Source organism: Eptatretus burgeri, chromosome 2 (genome assembly GCF_056783735.1).
Source record: "Eptatretus burgeri isolate ZD-2024b chromosome 2, Ebu_testis_v1, whole genome shotgun sequence".
Classification (NCBI taxonomy): domain Eukaryota; kingdom Metazoa; phylum Chordata; class Myxini; order Myxiniformes; family Myxinidae; genus Eptatretus; species Eptatretus burgeri.
In genome coordinates, this window is record NC_140962.1 from 17,746,155 (window position 1) to 17,765,375 (window position 19,221).

At 44.4% G+C, this 19,221-nt stretch overlaps 2 protein-coding genes and 1 long non-coding RNA gene across 4 annotated transcripts in view; 2 read left to right on the forward strand and 1 right to left on the reverse strand.

Annotated features, from left to right (window-relative positions):
- The window catches only part of LOC147031502 (uncharacterized), a 566,858-nt gene that overhangs the window by 14,254 nt on the left and 533,383 nt on the right, over positions 1-19,221 (forward strand). The gene's annotated exons all lie outside the window — the stretch shown is intronic.
- LOC147031503 (uncharacterized) lies at positions 5,345-7,921 on the reverse strand. The gene is made up of 2 exons (XM_085859575.1): positions 7,004-7,921; positions 5,345-5,458 (listed from the first exon to the last, which is right to left on the reverse strand). Exons 1-2 carry the CDS (start codon positions 7,919-7,921, stop codon positions 5,345-5,347), a joined length of 1,032 nt encoding a protein of 343 aa, XP_085715701.1.
- ESPL1 (extra spindle pole bodies like 1, separase) overlaps positions 12,860-19,221 on the forward strand; it is a 180,285-nt gene continuing 173,923 nt past the window's right edge. For both annotated transcript variants that reach the window (XM_085864220.1, XM_085864211.1), the window contains exon 1: positions 12,860-12,999. In XM_085864220.1, coding sequence (XP_085720346.1) covers positions 12,940-12,999 — 60 coding nt within the window. In that variant the 5' untranslated portion in view covers positions 12,860-12,939. The remainder of the gene's footprint in view (positions 13,000-19,221) is intronic.

Genomic DNA, 19,221 nt, shown 5'->3' on the forward strand with positions numbered 1-19,221 from the left:
GTTGTGTATCAAATGATTCTGGCTGCACAAACATGACATTAGTGCAGTGTGACTGGCCAGCACCAGTTAGTGTGTCGCTCTTGAAGTCATCGTTGTCGACTATAGCGATAGCAGGCTTACCCTCAGCTAGTTCGAAGGGGCAATCAGATGAGCACTTGAGGTCATTGACCACCCAAAAATCTCGCAGCATAAGTATATCATTGTAACTGATGCCCAGTCCATCTTTGTGCATTATGTCGACTATCTCCCTACTCTTGGTCAGTCCATATAGCAAGACAGAGAGATTTATCTCAAATGCAGTGCGTTTTCCAGTGATGTAGCTTGTGAGGATAGATGCAATCAATCGGACGGATGGACTGTCATCAACTGCAGACTTATTTGGGTGTTTCAGCCATGTGAGCAGCTTCAGCAGGAGCTCACTGAGGTCTTCTTCTCTCTGCAACTCGTGTATATATGGGAGTCAGGGAATAGTATTTTTCCTGATGACTTGCTCTTTGAGTCGTGCCGCAACATTCATCACCAACTGATCATTGCTGACACCCAATGAAGATATTGCCACCTCGATGAATGTACCTGCTGCTGTTGTATCATATACCAGTTCACTCACATTCTTTTGAATGCGTTCATGAAATCCGATGTCTTCCCCAAATTCATTGACGAGAATTTCCTTTAAGTAGCTGGATTTTACGACTGAGTTATGTCTGTGATTTGAGATAATGCGTTTATAGTCCTGCAGCAGGCCTTGCAGTGTGCGAATTTTATGGTCTTTGAAGATGACTTGACGAATATGATGAAAGAAGAGAGCTTGGGCCTCTCGGAGGTTTACACGCTGCAGATGTTGAGTGCTTTCATCTGAAAGGGGCTTGTGGTCGCTTACATATTTGCGCCAGCACGCACGATGGCAGCGGATTTCCAACCCAAATGCTGTTTGACTATCTGGGATGGATGCAATCAGAGTGTCAAGTCTCAATCTCATGACCTCATCTTCCAGACGGACAGTATGTAACTTGAATTTAGTCCAGGCATCTACTGTTGATAGGAGTAAGATCTGCTTATCACGATCACTACTCTTGTATGCCCCTTTCTTGCACCACACACATAGAGTCTTATCGTGAAAGACACCCATACTGGAGCAGAGCCTTTTAGGTGCACTGGCCTCTGGGGAAGGGTCTTGTTGATCTGATGCTTCATCTCTTTCAAGACGTTCCTCGGATTTGTGTTTGCATTTTTCGGCTTGAGAGAACTTGCGCTTGCTGGATAATGATGCATAACAAGTGCTATGCATGTGGTGACCCTTTGGTCCCTTCTCCCAATCCACATTTTCATGTATATGTTGAAACTTATCAAGTTATTTCCATTGTAAAGACTTTTCCCAGATGGATTCCCACTTCTCAGGTGTAATGTTTTCCAAACGATTATCTGCGGTACATCGATTACCACAGAGTAAAATGCATTCGTATTCATTTAATGTCTTGTCTGGTAACTCATCACTCTCTGTTCTTTTATCCATTATGTCGGTCACTTCACAAGTCGGCGATTTTCATCAGATGGGCATGCGATGCATCTGAAACAGTACAAAAGTAATAGTATACAAGTCTGAAGACGACGATGGTTCACGAGCGGTATTTGACGATGTAGATTGTTTCAGAAGTCAAGGATGAGACAATGTGATAATGTTTGACCAAGTTATAAAAATGATCAACATGATGTGGTACAAGTGACGGGTTATTAGCTGCAAAATGTCGAAAACCCGGTTTCGTTCAACAACTTTCAAAATTTGACCTTTGCATAACATTTAAAGGTCACAAAACAATGTTGTCGACATTAAAATAAGGAAACAGGATACGTGCTATAGCTTATTGGAGTTAGTTCGTTGAAGAAGGTCGAAAACCCGGTTTGATTCCCACAATTTTGAAAATTTGACCTTTGTGAACTTTAAAGGTCAAAGATCAAGGATTATGACCTTTAGTGAAAAACTTCCTCCGGAACATTCCAGGAACAATATAACGTCATATAGGCTATATGGCATTTCGCACTCCTCGGATTATCCATACTTTGATGAAATCAGCGTAAAAACAAAGTTAAAGGGGGCGCCACGGGCAAGGTGTTTGAGATAGAGAAAAATGGTTTCAAGACTTTAGGCGGGGAATGACCTCAAGATTATGCATAAAAAATATTGTCATCCTTGCTCTCAAAGTTTTGGCGGTCGTATGATTTTTATGTCAAAATTCGCAATTTTCTAAGTTTGTGATCTTGTAACCTTGACCTTGGGACGAAAATGAAAAATCGAGCTCCATGGGGCTATGCAGGTGCCATTGGGCTAACCAAATACCGAAACCCCTACCAGATTCGACAAACCCCTCGGGGAAGATGGATTTTTATGTCAAAATTCGCAATTTTCTAAGTTCGTGACCTTGTGACCTTGACCTTGGGACAAAAATGAAAAATCGAGCTCTGTCGGGCTATGCAGGTGCCATTGGGCTAACCAAAAACCGAAACCCCTGCCAGATTCGACAAACCCCCTCGGAGAAGATGCAAATTGAATTTGGCTACCCCCTAAAAACACGTTCTCTGCCCCCTAAAAACACGTTCTCTGGGCGTGGCTCTGCCCATAATGGGCGCACCATGCCCATTCTCAGGAAAACACAACAAGATCATGATATAAACCTCCCCACCGAAATTTTATCAGGATCGGATCAAAACCCACGGAGCTATTATGTAATGTAATGACAGACAGACAGACAGACATGCAGACAAACAGACACAGACAGACAGACACACAATAATAACGAATATAGTGGTGACTTATTTTTTTCGTGAAAATATTTTTTTGTGAACCAATATACACTTGAATCTTTCCCCACTTCGCCGTATCGTGGGCATGAAATGCATCTGAAATAATATAAAAAGTAATATTAGATATGCTAAAATTAGTGGAAAACAACTCACATGCCCATCTAGCTTATCCTGTGCCAGAGACATTACATTTCATGTTTTTCAAGATTGCGGACAGCGGCCATCTTGGATTTAGAGGTCAGGATGAATCCTAAACTCTACAATCACCATTCCAGTGGATTTGTAATGCCATAATTAGTGAAAAATGACACCTCATTCGTCCTTGTAGCTCATATAATGCCAGAGATATTACGTTTCATGTTTTTCAAGATGGTGTTGGTGGCCATCTTGGATTTTGAGGTCAGAATGATCCCCAAACTCTACAATAACCATTCCAGTGGATTTGTAATGCCAGAATTCATGAAAAGGACACCTCATTCGTCCTTGTAGCTCATCTAATGCCAGAGATATTACATTTCATGTTTTTCAAGATGGCATTGGCTTCCATTTTGAATATTGGGCTCGAGCAGAGTTAGCTGTCATTTTTCAGAGGGGCATATGAGCTAATTTTTCTTTAAAGTGGTTCAGGTTGTCAAATCCATCGAGAGAAAAAGGTTGGAACAAAATGGTCACGGATTCCATGCAAATAACCCTACTATGAGGTAGTTTCTGCAATCGGGCCTGAGAAAGCTTGAGGGATCCCATACTTCCATGCGTTCACTGGATGTGACGTTGTGTCTGCCTTCTGCGGTCAAGGGAAGAAAACTGCATGGCAGACTTGGAACGTCTTTGATGATGGTTCTGAAACATTCACCAATCTCAGCCAGCATTCAACATTGATTCACGATTTTGACTTTTTTGAAGTTTTTTTTTCTTTTTCAAATAAAATGGCCAATCAGGCAGATTTGATTAGAATCCCCTGGAGAACAAATGTGCCAAATTTGATGCTTGTATCATCATTTGCACGATTCCTCTCAAAAATTGCTGTTATCTGCCCCACTAATTACCCTGTACTCTCTTCAGAAACAAGAACATGCGAGGGGTTTATGAGCAGCAAATTTGATTGTTCGTGGGTAATTGAATTCCTGAAATGCAAATCCTCTTCAAATTTCAAGTCAATCAGATAAAAATTGTCAATTTTAGAAATTTCGCCGATGTTGACCTTTTGGCCAATGTTGACCTCAAAAATAATTGGTTGAATTGAGTGAGCTGATGTGAAAATCATGTTCAAATTGAGTCAGTCAGATGATAATTTACAATTTTAGAAATTTTGGCCGATGTTGGCCTCAAAAATAGTTAGTGGTTGAATGAAGTGACCTGATATGCAAATCCTGTTCTAATTTCAACTGGATTGGATGAAAAGTGAGGATTTCAGAAATCTAGCCGATTTTGCCCTTTTGGCCCATGTTGACCTCAAAAATAACTGGTGGTTGAATTCAATGAGGTGATTAGAAAATGCTGTTGAGATTTCAAGTCAAGCAGATGAAAATTGAGGATTTTAGAAAATTGGCCTATTTTGACCTCAAAAGAGTGACTGCTACATCACATGGTCATGTAACAGTTGGTGAAGTTTCAATTTCCTCCACTGAACAGTTTTTGATGGACGCTCTTAACAAAATGCACACGTATGACATATGTACGTACGCTTGTGGAGACACTGTATATGTCCCAAACAAGTCATCATTGTTCTTGCTAACAGCTGGCCTTTGCTGGTTCAGGGAAATGCCAAACCCTGTCAACAATCAGCACTGTTAGAGAGAGAGAACAGCTGGCCTTTGCTGGTTCAGGGAAAGGCCAAACCCTATCAACAATCAGCATTGTGAGAGAGAGAACAGCTGGCCTTGTTGAACACTCAGGAAGTAACAAAGGCTGAGTGTCCTAGCACTTAAGTGGAGTGACCTTGCTTTGCACTAGCCTTGCTTTAACAGGATAATGACAGGAAACAGGCCTTGCTGCCAGTCAATGAAAGGCAGCTGCAGAGCCAAAGGGGGAAAGAACTAATTATGTGCTTTAAACTCTCCCAATGGAAGTTGATGAAGGGAACAGGATGAATCATGTTAACAGGTGGTCATACAAGGGTCAGAGTAAAATTGTATATAAGGCAGAGCTGAACTGAGCTTGCCAGAGCTGGGCTAGACAGACTACTGTGTGTGTTCCTCGCCTCTCTCCATATGCATATGTTTTGATGTGAATTACACTCTTCTCTACCTAAGATCGGTGTAGACAGAACTTGATTTCAATCAGTGTGGACTTCACCTGATCCCAACACGCTATCGATCGCTTAACCGCGCTTTTCACTTGGCGAGCACAGGGTAATAAGTACAAACGTCACAGCCAACCATGCAGCCTTAAGTTAACTCGTGACTCTTGATCTGGCAACTCAGCTCAAGCTAACAGTTGATACAGTAACCAGCAGGTTATAAATGGGTGAAAGGTTAGCGGTGAGCACGGTTGAAAGGATCTTGTCTGGAGGGTGTGCACAGGATGAAGTCGACTGGACAGTCACATTTTACAAGTCCTCAGAAGGTGAAGTCCTCATATCACCTGGTTCTTCGCTGAATGTGCGATGAACCCCATCTACAGGTAAAGCTGTATCACAGATGATGAAGACAGGAACTTTAAGCTGTAAAGTGATGTGTTATTTGAAGGATAGGAGAAGTTGGAGTGACGAAGATAGGAGAGTGATGCCTGCAGAGCCCCACCAAGAGGGAATCCTGGTCCCCCATTCTTCCCCCAGCGAGTTAGGGAATTTTAGCAAATTGTATTGACCATCTGTGAAATAATTGCTTACCAAAAAATTTCTTCACTAATGTATTCATCTATGTGTCTACTAACACCTATCAATTAGTGCAAACCCAAATCCTTGTGGAAAATTCTGGGTAGCCAATTCAAAGTTCAGGTGCTCAGAGCACCTGCACGAAAAAATTGGAAAAATTAACTTTTGCCAATATTGACTTGTGGGATGTCTAACTAGGGGTTTTTTGAGGTGCTGAATTGATTCCAACGATTATTATTTTTGAGAGAAAAACACTCCTTGATCATATAAAATGTATTTTATTGACATTTTAACAGGACTGTGCTCAATGGAAATGTTGCTTCGTCAGCTTTTACAACCTTATTCATCAAACTCCCCAGTATCTTCCTCACTCCTCTTGTCATCCAGCTGGTTTATGTTCAGGCAAGAGTTACCATGACAGATGCCGCATGCAGAAATACACTTGACTCCTTGCTTTTTACTGCAGCACCTGAGTGAGCTGCAGTCCCCCGCACAGTTGCAGCTGGCAAACGTCAGGAGGTAGTCTGGTGCAATGGGGTCTGTAGAAGTGACTGGTGCATATCCTTGCTCAGTGAGTTGCCATCCATAGTCCCGGGCATCCAACGATGGACTTTGCAGCATCAGCCAGTCTCGAGTCTGGAGGTAAGCTCGGAGAGAGTGCTGTTCTGCAGCTCCTGTTGTCGGGGGGGGGGGGGGGAGGGGGGAGTTTCTCAGGTTTTATGCTCCCAGTAGCAGCTCGCTTGCTGAAGATGTCGAATCTCAAGTCTTCCAAGTCTTTGGAGGATTTCCCATGGAACATGAGCATGAAAAGATCACAGCCTGCTTTTATGATATCACCTTTCTCAGCTCGGATGTCCATAATACGTCCATTGCCCTCTCTGCTTCATCAGTCTTGCAGAGCTTGCTTAGCAAAGTTGGTTTGCTAAACCCAAAAATTGCAGACTGTATCGCAGCCAGAGAAGCTGTGCAAGAAGATGAGATACCTCCGGTATATCTCTGGGAGGGCCTCCCGGATCTTTCCGACATCGTAAGATGTTTCTTTGGCTGTCGTGAGGAAGATCGGATGGTCTGCAACATGATGAATCAGCATAACCAGGACGTCTGTGTCCTCAGCCCTCACCTCGACAGGGGACTCTCTTGCACATCTAGAGCTGCGCGGACGATGGAGGTGTTGGCATCATCAGAGCATTGCTGTACACTGATTCCATTCCGACTAAATGTCTCAGCAAGGAGCAGAACGAGCTGGGCTTTGTTGTTCTTGTTATCGAGGAACTTTTCTCTTGCAATGATGATTTTGAGATCCAGACGAATCTGAATGTCACAGCATGCATTCTTTGTTCGTCTCAAGTGGTCATGATCCTTGGTGGAGCTGCCATATCCGTCAAAGAGCACCGTTATCCGGAGGCGATGGCTCCCCATGGACTTTACAAACTGGAGGTAGCTCTCGGCAACATCCTTCCAAGTAAGGTTAGCCTCCCACATGACATTGTGCAGGAGCCACCCACCATCAACCACAAGGCTTGTGCAGGGGGGTTGTTCGACATGTGCCACACATGCCTTCAGGGACCTTGCTAGGGCAGCCTTGTCTGGCTTTCGCAACTTTTGGTTTTTGTCAAACAGAGACATCGGTTTTGGCGTCAACTCAAAGCGTAGAGCTTCTTTGGCCTTGACTTCACTCTCACTGATGACAATGAGGCGGTTGAATAGCTTCAGTGAGTCAATGACCAGCTTCTCGCCATTGACTTTGGGTCCAGATCTGAGGCTTGCAAGTGATTTGACCTTGTGTTTGGTTACCATTGCATCCACAACAGTTTTCCCATACATCTTAGCCTGTATGGCTCTGCCAACTTCTTCTGCTTGATCAGCGTTGACTTGGTCTCTGGGAGTGCTGCTGAACCCAGTTGAGAAGGACACCAGAGTCTTATTGTCCCTTGTGGCATCGAAAGGGGTGACTTCCTCCAACCACCCAACTATGGTGTTGACAGCATCGTTATCTCTCTTCATTTGGGCTCTTTTAACGTCGGTGTGGACAGGTACCCCACATTTGACCATGCTTCTTTCCAGCTCTTGGTGAATGAACGAGAAGTGGTTCAGAGTCTGAACCCAAGACTTATGAGAAGACTCATTCCGAAAGCGGCTTCTGTTTAGACCACCGGAGGATTTTGCTTCACGCATGAGTGTGGTTTTTATCGTGATGTCGGTCCATGTGCCGGACCATTCATGGACTGAGAACCTGACTACATGGTTGCTGTACAAAGTGAACTTGGACAAAGTTTCCTGGAACATGGGACTCTCCTGTCGCTGAAGCATCAGCTGTACATACAGCTGGTACACAATAATTTTATAGCTAAAAGCTCTTAGCTAACGTCAGCTAACACAGAGAATTCTACTGAGCATGAGCACACGTATAACCAACAATATAGCAGTGGTTTCAAAAATGTTGTATGCTGGTTTCAGCCCAATTTGAACAATCTGAATCAATTGAGCCAAATTACCGCAAAACGCAGTCTGAGATATCTAAAAATGTGTCATATCAATATTTTACAGCCAGGGATTAATTTTTCCTCAAATCTAATGGTTGGAATCAATTCAGCACCCAAAAAACCCCTAGTTAGACATCCCACAAGTCAATATTGGCAAAAGTTATTTTTTCCGATTTTTTTTCGCGCAGGCCCTCTGAGCACCCGAACTTTGATTGGCTCCCCAGAATTTTCCACAAGGATTTGGGTTTTCACTAATTGATAGGTGTTTGTAGACACCGAGATGAATGCGTTAGTGAAGAAATTTTTTGGTAAGTAATTTTTTCACAGATGGTCAATACAATTTGCTAAAATTCCCTAAGCGCCACAAGAGCTTCCTCTAGATGTTCTCGGCAAAGGGGATCACCAAATTGCCTTCCATAGTTTTTACTGGCCACCAAAGACCTCTCCCCCCCCCCCTCGTCAGTTGAACCTGACCCTCTTCTGATGGATTCTGCAATTCAGTTTCACCTGGAACAACTGGGGACGAGACATGGCAGAGCGCTCTCCATCAGCATTCACTGGGCCTGCGGATGCTCAATACACAACCTGACCCACAAACCTAGCAACACAATTCTCCCTCCCAACTGCTGTACCATTTTACATTCCTCCTCCTCCTCCTTTCTTTAATCGCCACAATTATTCCCACATTCTTGTTACATTGGCCAGGGCAAGTTTTTGGTCCAAGTCTTTCACAAATCAGCTGGCCAGGCCTGACATTCGACTATACTCGGGCTGGAATTTGGAATTTGTTCATGCTGCCAGCAATAGCTCACCTACTTGTCACAAGGGATACCATGGGATCTTTAGCGTCCACAAACAAATAACGGCAGGTGAGATGCCCAGCTTAACATGGCACACACACACACACACACTCTGATTAATCACCCTGCCTGTGAAACACTGGTATGACAGTTTATAGCTGTCGGGGTTCAAACCCAGGCTAGACAGCTTCGAGGTGAGTGCATCTAGTACCTCAAGGCCATCCTGTCAGCCCTGTATCATTCAACATTACTTCTGTCTTATAGGGTGTGTTCCTCAGCTATGCCACAGCCTGCATACCCACAAAAAACCACAATCACATACATGTTATTAATGTACTTTAAAAGACACACACACATACACACACACACACACACACACACACACACACACACACACACACACACACACACACACACACACACACACACACACACACACACACACACACACACACCATTTTCAACACATTTTAACATCTTCCACTCAGTTTGCCTGCAGGCATGCATGGTCACTTGTGAATGTTCGGCAAGTCATGACAGTGAATCAAGGTAAATTTAGTTCACCTCAATCTAAATTTCCATTGGGGATGCTAGTCAAGATTCAGCAGCACCTGTTCAGCCATTCTTCACCTTGTCGATAATTCAATCAAATCCAGAGCTCCTGCCCCAAACTAAATGTATCGAAAATCGAGTCGTCCACTTCCACTCACCGCTAAAGGTTGATGACTTTGTCCAGTCTGATCGGTGTCCCATAAGCTGTTGAAGTTGAGTGCGGGTGAATATGGTCACAAGTTCAATAAGAAGCAAGAAATGGCGTATCACCAATGGGCCAATTTGGTGTCGTGCCCACAAAATAAAATGATTCACGTGGTGACTGGTGTCAGAAATGGGTAGTGCCTGTGGGAATAAGCTGCTCACCAAAAGGGGTTCGATGATAGTAGTCTCATGCTTGAAAGGAGTGAAAACCTGCTGAAGATAGAGGCGTGACATGGCATGTGGTATGAAGCTGTAGGTGCAGAAAGAAAAATGCTGCTGGCTCAAGGTAGAGTCATACGTGTCCTCAAGGTAGCGTTCTGGGCCCTGTTCTTTTTCTGGTTTTCATCAATTATCTCTCTGACTCTCTGGAAAATCCTCTATATCTCTTTGTTGATGACTCCATCCTCTGCCGTACCATGTGTCATCCCTCAGACCGGCAGGCAGCAGCTTCTTCGCTCACTGCAGATCTGGATAAAATCACAAACTGGTCCAACACGTGGAACATGTCTTTCAATCCGGACAAATCTCACACTCTCACTATGTCTCTCCGAAAAGACCGTTTGGAACCCCCCCCCCACCCCATCCACTTTCTCAGCAATCCTCTGGAAGAAGTCCTTTCTTTCAAACTTCTGGGTCTCACTATCTGTCATGATATGATCTTTCCTGGGAAAGTCACATTTCAAACCTTGCCTCCAAAGCCAGTCGCCGACTGGGAATCCGCAATCGTGTAAAGTCCTGCCTTGGCCCACCTGAGCTCCTGACCACTTACAAAGCTTTAGTCTGCAGCCTGATGGAATACTGCTCTCCCCTCTGGGCTGGTGCTCCTGCCTCCCACCTTTCTCATCTTCACACTGTGGAAACCAAGGCATTTCGGATCATTGGCATTTCCCGCAATGAGGCTGAGTCTTTGGGCCTCTCACTCAATCACCGCAGGTTGGTCGGTGGTCTTTCTGTCTTCTACCATCTCCTCTCCGGCCTCGCCCCCCCCTGCTCTCTTTGCGATTTGTCCCCACCACATTTCCGCAGGGCGCTCAAGGTCCGCCAACAACCCCCTTCTGGTAAAATTACCAAAATCACGAATCACTGCTCACCTTCACTCTTTTATTCCACTTTTTCCCGCTTTTGGAATAAACTCCCTCACTCGATTCATTCCCATTCTTTCCTCCAGGCCTTCAAAACAGCTGTTCACCACCACCTCTTATCATCCCCCATCCAAAAACTTGATCTTTTCTACCCCCGATAATCCACCCAAGCCCACTTCCTTCAAATTCCCTGCTTTCCTTCCTGAAAGTCCATGTAATGTCCATCTTCTATTCCCCATATTCCCCATCCCATCCCTCCCCCTTCCCCAGATCTCCTCATGTCTCTGTTCCCCACTGTTTTGTCCTTCCCACTCCCACCCCTCTTGTCTCATGCCCCCTTGCTGTGCGTTGTGTGTTCGCTCTCACACGAGCCTCGACAAGGTACACCAAAAAAAGGGCCACAGACAGACACATGGTATGAAACTTGGTGAGTCAAGAGAGGAAATGTATCGGTGAAGATTGGGCTGTGAATGTGCTTTAACTTCAGTGAAACTCAAGTCCATGAGTCATTTCCACAACGGGATAAATAACGAGCTGCCAGGCATAAAAAGCGTCGTCGTACTTCCGCTCAAGTTTTCCTCACCTCTCATCCCCCGAGGGGGAGGTCCAAGAGCTCGCTCGTCGTGTGGAGCAACATGATTGGTTGGAAACCAGACAAAAAAAAACCACGCCTATATTATGCCATTGGTTGGACACGTAAATGAAACACAGTTCATGAAGTAAAAGTACTCACGTTGACACCGATGAAAAGTACACGACAAATTCATTAAATCTCAGCAGACTATCTGTGGAAGGTTATGCAGGTCCAACTGGCCTTGTCGACACTTGCTTTCAATTTAGCAACATGGCTTTCCACAAGTGCTGCGGTCGACTGCCCGGTGGCAGTCTCCATGACTGGTCCTCGTACAGGGACCCACGTCTATCAAACAGCCCAGCAGATCACCACTTGCTGGGCTGCCCCAGAGCATCAGAGAGAGGCTGCTGGATCACATGTCTGGGCGGTTCCCTCGTCCGGCCCTCGGCGGTACCACCGTCAAGGTGCACCCAGCCACACCACTCGACCCCTGTGGTCTTCCCAGACACATCTTCTCACAGGTGCCTGAGGGGAACTATTTCAGTCCCCCAGGGAACTTGCACCCTGAGCAGGGTCCAGTGACGAAGGTCGCCCGAGACCATAACTCAGGCCGCACCCCGATGGACATTGGGTGGGCCGTCACACAACCACCAAGCTCCTTGTGAAGCCCAGCCAAAACCAAAACTAAACGATGGGTGAGACCACAGGTCCACATAGTGTCAAACCAGACTCCTGGCTCCCAGACATATCTCAATTTCCCAAGGGACAATTTCCCCCTGAGCCTGGCCAAACTGTCCTCTCACCCCAGTACAAATTCAGCATGGGGACCAAGTCCCTCCAAAGCTGTATATTGATAATTCCAAAGCCGAGGTGTCCAAATTAATAGAGGGCAATGGTCTCATGGCTCTTAGGCCTCGACTGTCCCCAGCCCCGTCGTCTCTTCAAACCTAGAGCCCCTTTCCAGATTTGAGCACCACGACAATTGCCATTGCCACGAGTGGCTCGCCGCTCGTGCGTGACTCAAAGCACTTTCAGAAACACCAAAAGAATCATCTTTAATCAATTGGACTTCATGCTGACCCTGCTCTTCTGGGGCTGCACCATTCTTTATTTCCACCTGGTAACAAGACTAAATAGCCATCTGTGTTAAGGTTCATTGTGTGGAGGGTCTCGGGACGAATGATTCAGTGCGCGGGGCGCCATATTAGTTGGCAAGCATAAACAAGCGAGAAAATGTAAACGAGGCCAAGTATTTGCGTAACCCTTCGTTGCAGCGTCAGAGTAGCAAGATAAACGTGCTCGATTGTCGAGCAACTGACGCTATCGTTGCCATAGAAACGGGTGCAACGAACATGGCGACGCGCACGGCATTATGGGATAGTTCTCAAAACACCTCGACAGTAAGTAAGCTCTCGTTTTCATAATTTTATTTTACCACCCGTGTTCATGAGTGAGTGCGAGATGCGAGTTGGAGCTAATGTTGAATTTGAAAGTGAAAATTGTTGGCGTTCTGTGAATTGAAAAATCTGTTACGCAACTTCCGGTGTGACACTCTGTCCGTTGATCACGTGATATAGCGCGCGCCCAATTTGAAGACTTCCCGGCGTCGTTTGTCATAGATCAGCAGTTCCCAATGGCAATGGAGAATTTGAGTAATCGACGGGAGGTTACGGCGCAGTTACGGGATTTACAGGTGAGGTCCGAGTTGCCTTTGTGTTAAAAAAATTATTTATTTTTATATCGTCTTCCTCACTGGAATTTCGAATTTGTACTTTTACCCATTTTAACCTCGTCATGTATTTCACGGCTCGTTGGTTTCCTCAGTAAATGTACCATTTTGTCAGCTGGTAGTTAAAAGTTGGACCAATGCCTGCCTGGGAATCCGTCGTCCGTCGTCTGCAATTTTGTGTCCGGTTGGTCACCGCATCTGAGGAAGACCACGGTAGTCACAGGTTGACTAGGATCGATTCAGGGCCTAGCTCGACTCGGCTATGAGGAGCGGCTGAAGGAGACGGCCGGCTTTCTACACGAGAAAGGGGGCGGTTACCAGGAGATATGATCGAGATGTTTAAGATAATGAAAGGTAGAGATAAAATAAATGTAGTTTTAATTAATTAATTTTATATGTTTATTTATTTATTTATATATTTATTTATTTTACATATTTATTATATATATATAGATATATATTTTATTATTATTTATTTTATATATTTATTTATTTTTTATATATATATATAATAGGGGGTGTAAAAGTATGAATATTCATGCTCCCTGGGTGTGCCTTTGTTCCCTGGGTTGCAACATTGTTTTTTCATCCACTCCTCCACCCCCATCCCAGTGAATTTAATTTTACAAACGGTTCAAGTTAAGTTTGATGTTGATGTGGTAGATGTAGCACAAGCTTGATGGACCAAAGGGCCACCTCCTGTCTACAAGTTCCTTGTTACCTCCACCACCGAAGATATAAAGGAGGTTATGTTTTTCATCCCCTTTCTGTCTTGTTTGTCTGTGCAGGCTATCTCAAAAAGTTGTGCACTGATTCAGATGAAACTTTGTGGACAGGTTGGCTGTGTGACAAGGAAGAATTGGTTCAGTTTTGGTGAAGATCCGGATCTGGATACGAGGATTATTTGATTTTTTAAAAAAAGTGATGGGCAGTGGGCTGGTCCTTTTGGGCCTGCATGGGGAGTGAGATGCCCCCACCCCCCCATGACTCTCGGGTAGATGGAGCACGTTATCCTTGTCAGGCTGTTCATCTTGGAGAGGGAAAACTCTGATTTCAAACCTACGACCCAAGGACCTCTCTGTCACCATCCTAGCTTGCTCGGCCATGGCAGATGAACCTGGGCTCAAAGGGTGGGGCCAGTACTGCGCACACTGAACTCCACTTTAAGACTACACTGCGCAGGCTCGAAAGAAACGTTCGGACTCATCAGCTGCCAGCGAGCCTGCAGCCGACGTGGACCCCACCCTTCGTGATCTTCGCCCGCAAAGCCAAGAGAAAGTGATTCTTCACCATTGAGAGATCGGGCCAAAAACGATATAGTGCTGGATAGCACGATATTTCAAAAATGTATTGGGCCCGATATGTTCTCGTGGATCAGGCATTACGTGGTGGAGGTATGCACTCGACCGAGTGCCCTTCTTGTTTCCTTTGTTACTTCCACCATCTGCGATGGATGGTGGTTGTGTTTTCTTCCCTGTCTGTTTGTGTGCAGGATATCTCAAAAAGTTATGAACGGATTCGGATGAAATTTGGTGGAGGTTGGATGTGTGACGTGGACGAATCGATGAGATTTTGGTGACTGTCTAAATTTGGATGTGGATCTGCGAATTTATTTATTTATTTTTTTTTTAAAAGCGCTTCACCATTAAGTGATTGGGCTAAAACTGATTATATCGCATGATATCTCAAAAAGTTGTGGATGGATCTGGATGAAATTTAGTGGACAGGTTGGATGTGTGACAAGGATGAACTGATTAGTTTTTTGGTGCAAATCTGGATCTGGGAATTGATTTAATACTTGTAGGGGTGGGCCCGTAGGTGAGTGCCAGTATGTGCAGCCTCTCTCTCTCAAACCTCGAAAAGGCATATCCGCGGGTCCCCAGCAATATTCCTGGCAAGTTTCAATCGTACAAAAGAAATAATAAATAAATAAACATTAATTGTGACGTCATAGCACCGTGTCTTGTTATTGGTCGACAGATAAATGGCCATAACTTGGGAACCGCTTGTCCGATCGATATCAAACCTCAAAGGCACATCCGCGGATCCCCGGCAATATTCCTGGCAAGTTTCAATCTGATCGGACCGGCGGTCGCAGACAGACAGACACACAGAGATTGCTGGAATTATAGATAATGTATATATATTTTTAATTGATTCTTCACCATTGTGAAGTGTGGTCAAAAACTATATATAGCACAATGTCTCAAAGTGGACGAGTTGTGACAAAACTTGGTGGATAAGTTGGGTCGATGACAAGAACAAGCCAATTCGATTTTGGTTCAGGTCCAAATCCAGATCCGGCCTATCATTCCGGCGGAGGTATTTGCTCCACCGAGTGCAATTCTAGTTTCTGTAATGTTACTGCAGATGACTTTCCACAGTAGAAATGGGGTTATTTATTTATTACATGTGGAAGTAGTGTGTCATTTCCCTCCACTCCATTTATATGGCCCTCTCTTTTCTTACCCAGTTACAACTATCTCGACTGGAGCTTATTTTTTTCCTTTTTACCCCTCAGCCCGAATTGGCTAAGGGGTATTGTCGTCATGGGCGTTGTCCCGGCGGGCGTCCATCTGTCAACTTTTGGTTTCCGTCAATTTCGAGGAGAACGCTTTGTCCGATTAAATCCATTTTTGCAGGGTATATTGGGGTTGAGTAGAGGAAGGTTCCTTTCGAAAATGGGTGCGCTGCGATTTTTAATGTGACCTCCATGGCAACCATCTTGAAATTGGTTTCCGTCGATTTCGAGGAGAACGCTTTGTCCGATTAAATCCATTTTTGCAGGGTGTGTTGGGGTTGAGTAGAGGAAGGCTCCTTTCAAAAATGGGCACGCTGTGATTTTCAGTGTGGCCGCCACGGCAGTCGTCTTGAAATTGGTTTTCGTCAATTTCGAGAACGGCTTGGCTTGTCCGATTTAAATGCATTTTTGCAGTGTGTGTGTTGGAGTTGAGTAGAGGAAGGTTCCTTTCAAAACTGACTGCATCATCGTGATATCACTGCTTCCTTTTACAATGCATGGGCTGAGGGGTTACGCCCGCTTTGCGGAGATATTTTTTTGACTTGGGCTCTCCTCTCCTCTCCTCTCCTCTCCTCTGCACTGTGCATATGGTACTAAATTCTCCCAAAATAGACTATAACTTGCTGATATGTAATGTCTGTCAATTCTCTTTTCTTTATCAGGGGCAAGGTTCATGGAAGAGCAAAGTAGAACTGACTTGGGACAAACATCAAGGGAATGAATGAACAGGGGGTACAAAAAAATGGTGATGAGAGGAGAGAAACACTGAAACTGCCAAGTATAATGGGGGTAATATCATGAATCGGAACTTAGGATGATAGATGCTGGTGCACTGCTTGCTTGAAGTCTTAGAGGGAAGAGTATGACAGAACAGTCTTTGGCAGGCGGGTTCCATAGATGGGAGAAGTGAGGAATAAATGAGTTGAGGTGTGCAGATTTTGGAAGCTGAACCAGGAGAGGGTTGCTGGATCATACATCCTGCAGTAAATTGTGAGTGCCAGAGGATTGAGAGAACACTTGGAGCATCGACGGTAGACGAGAGACCACAGCCCGGCGTGCGATGTGACGGTCATCGACCCTGTGCTTCAGCCTCATCATGGGAGATTCCAAAGGTTTTGAGCTTTTTCTCCCACACAATCTGGGAGAGACAGATTGGATGCTGTGGAACCAGCCGTGCCATTGAGTTGCGGACCAACCCCTAGTTATCCTGCTTTCTGTATCTTTCTTTTTCTCTTCACCTCTGCCTGAATGCATGACTTTTGGACCAGTTCTTTCTGAGAGGTTCTGGGATTTAAGGGTTTAAATTGTGTATTTACTTGACTGAATCAATAGTCCTGGAGCCCAGGGGTGTTTAATTGCATAAAAGTCTGATTAGTCCTTAAGGTATTTTTGCTTAAATGATGGTCATGGGTAAAAGAAAAACGAAGTCTTAAGGTCTCCCAGTGGTGGGTCTGTCTGCAAGCCCTCATTTGTGAGAATTTCTTCTAACTTAGGATTGAACAAATGTGAAATCGCATTTTTATGGGTTTCCCTGAATTTATTGATTGCAGATTTTATGCAAATTGCACATACAACCAAATCTTCCAGTTGGAATCATCTGATCGTCATTGAAATTTAACTCTTATCCTATTATACCAATTGTTGACAAATACGTGACTTTCAAAATGCCGTATGAATGATAAATGAAGCCTTTTGCGCACTCACTGTGTGTGTGTTTACAGTGAATCGGTTCGGCTCACCGGGCACTTTTAACCTGTCGTTATTAGCACAAAATCCAATTCATGTCGTCTTTTAAACGTAATTTTCAGCAATTAGACAAAAGAGTGACAATTTCAGAATGGTTTAAACCATAATTGTTCTGTTCCTGAATGCAAATTGTACTCACGAGAATATAGGATGTACGAGAAATATTGGTGGATGAGAGGCGTCGAGTTCCTTTAATTTCCTGTTCGTACAAGTGGGTGGCGGCAATGGATCTAAAACGCATGCGCATAAGAATTGTATGGCTATCGCATTGGTGCTTACTGCTATGCGAAGCTAAATGTCTTTTGAAGCCATCATGTTTGCAATCGCCATGCCCTCCCTATAAATTTTCCCTTTGGTGTAAAATGGCCGAAGTGACAGTTATAAGGTTGTTGATGGATGTCGCAGTCCTTGTGAAGATAGGCCTTAGCGACTGAGGCAGCATTTGTTGCCCGATGCACCGCCCAAATAACTACCTGGAATGTTCTTTCGATGAAGGAATGCTCGTTTGCCTTGAGGAGGGTGAGGAAGGGAGGACAGAGTTGAGAGGTTGAGAACTTTTCCTTGGGGTGGTGGTGGGGAGGGAATTGACACCTTATTTTCGGCAAAGGGAGGGTGAGGACCTGGGATTGGGGAGGTTGAGAACTTGATTGGTTTTGGGGGGGGTGGGTTATCCATGTATGGTCATAATCTATGATATCCATGTATGGTCACTGAAAAGGAAGTATGGAGATGTGGTGGTATGTTTGACGAGTCTTTTTTTTTAAATTTTAATGTCCCCCCCCTCCTCCACACACACACACGTACACCTACACGTACACCTACACGTACACCTACACGTACACCTACACGTACACCTACACGTACACCTACACGTACACCTACACGTACACCTACACGTACACCTACACGTACACCTACACGTACACCTACACGTACACCTACACGTACACCTACACGTACACCTACACGTACACCTACACGTACACCTACACGTACACCTACACGTACACCTACACGTACACCTACACGTACACCTACACGTACACCTACACGTACACCTACACGTACACCTACACGTACACCTACACGTACACCTACACGTACACCTACACGTACACCTACACGTACACACATACACACATACACACATACACACATACATACACACATACACACATACACACATACACACATACACACATACACACATACACACATACACACATACACACATACACACATACACACATACACACATACACACATACACACATATACACATACGCACATACACACATATACACATACACACGCACATACACACATACACACACACATACACACATACATACATACACACAGACACAGATACACAAATGCACACATACACACATGCACACATAAACACATACACACATGCACACATACACACATACATACAGACACAGAGACACACATACACACATACACACATACACACATACACACATACACACATACACACATACATACACACATACACACACACATACATACACACACACACATACACACACACACATACACACACACACATACACACACACATACACATACACTTGCAAGACACCAATTTCGTGAATCCCTCTGTTTTCCATGATTGTGGGAAATTGCTCGCTCTCCATTTTCACCTCTCCAAACTCGACCGTTTTACTTTCTGGATTGTTTCCTCCCTCTCCTCTTTTCCTGTTCATTTATTCCCTTATTTTTGTCACTGCCAATTATACCTTGCCCTTTCATGAGCTTCACTTCTGTGAAGAGATAAGAAGAAGAAAAGAAAAAAAAATCCAAGTTTCTGATTTACATCAATTTTTTTTTTGTTTTTTATTTTTAACCATAAGTGTACCATATTTGCAGCAACAAATAAGCTTTCAGTGTAC

What these genes read in the sequence shown, in the direction of transcription:
- LOC147031503 (XM_085859575.1), bottom strand. Translation starts at nt 7,921, where the DNA reads ATGCTTCAGCGACAGGAGAGTCCCATGTTCCAGGAAACTTTGTCCAAG. An exon ending in GCCATCGCCTCCGGATAACG is followed by an intron (nt 5,459 to 7,003) that starts GTGCTCTTTGAC and finishes ATCACTTTACAG; the next exon opens with CTTAAAGTTCCTGTCTTCAT.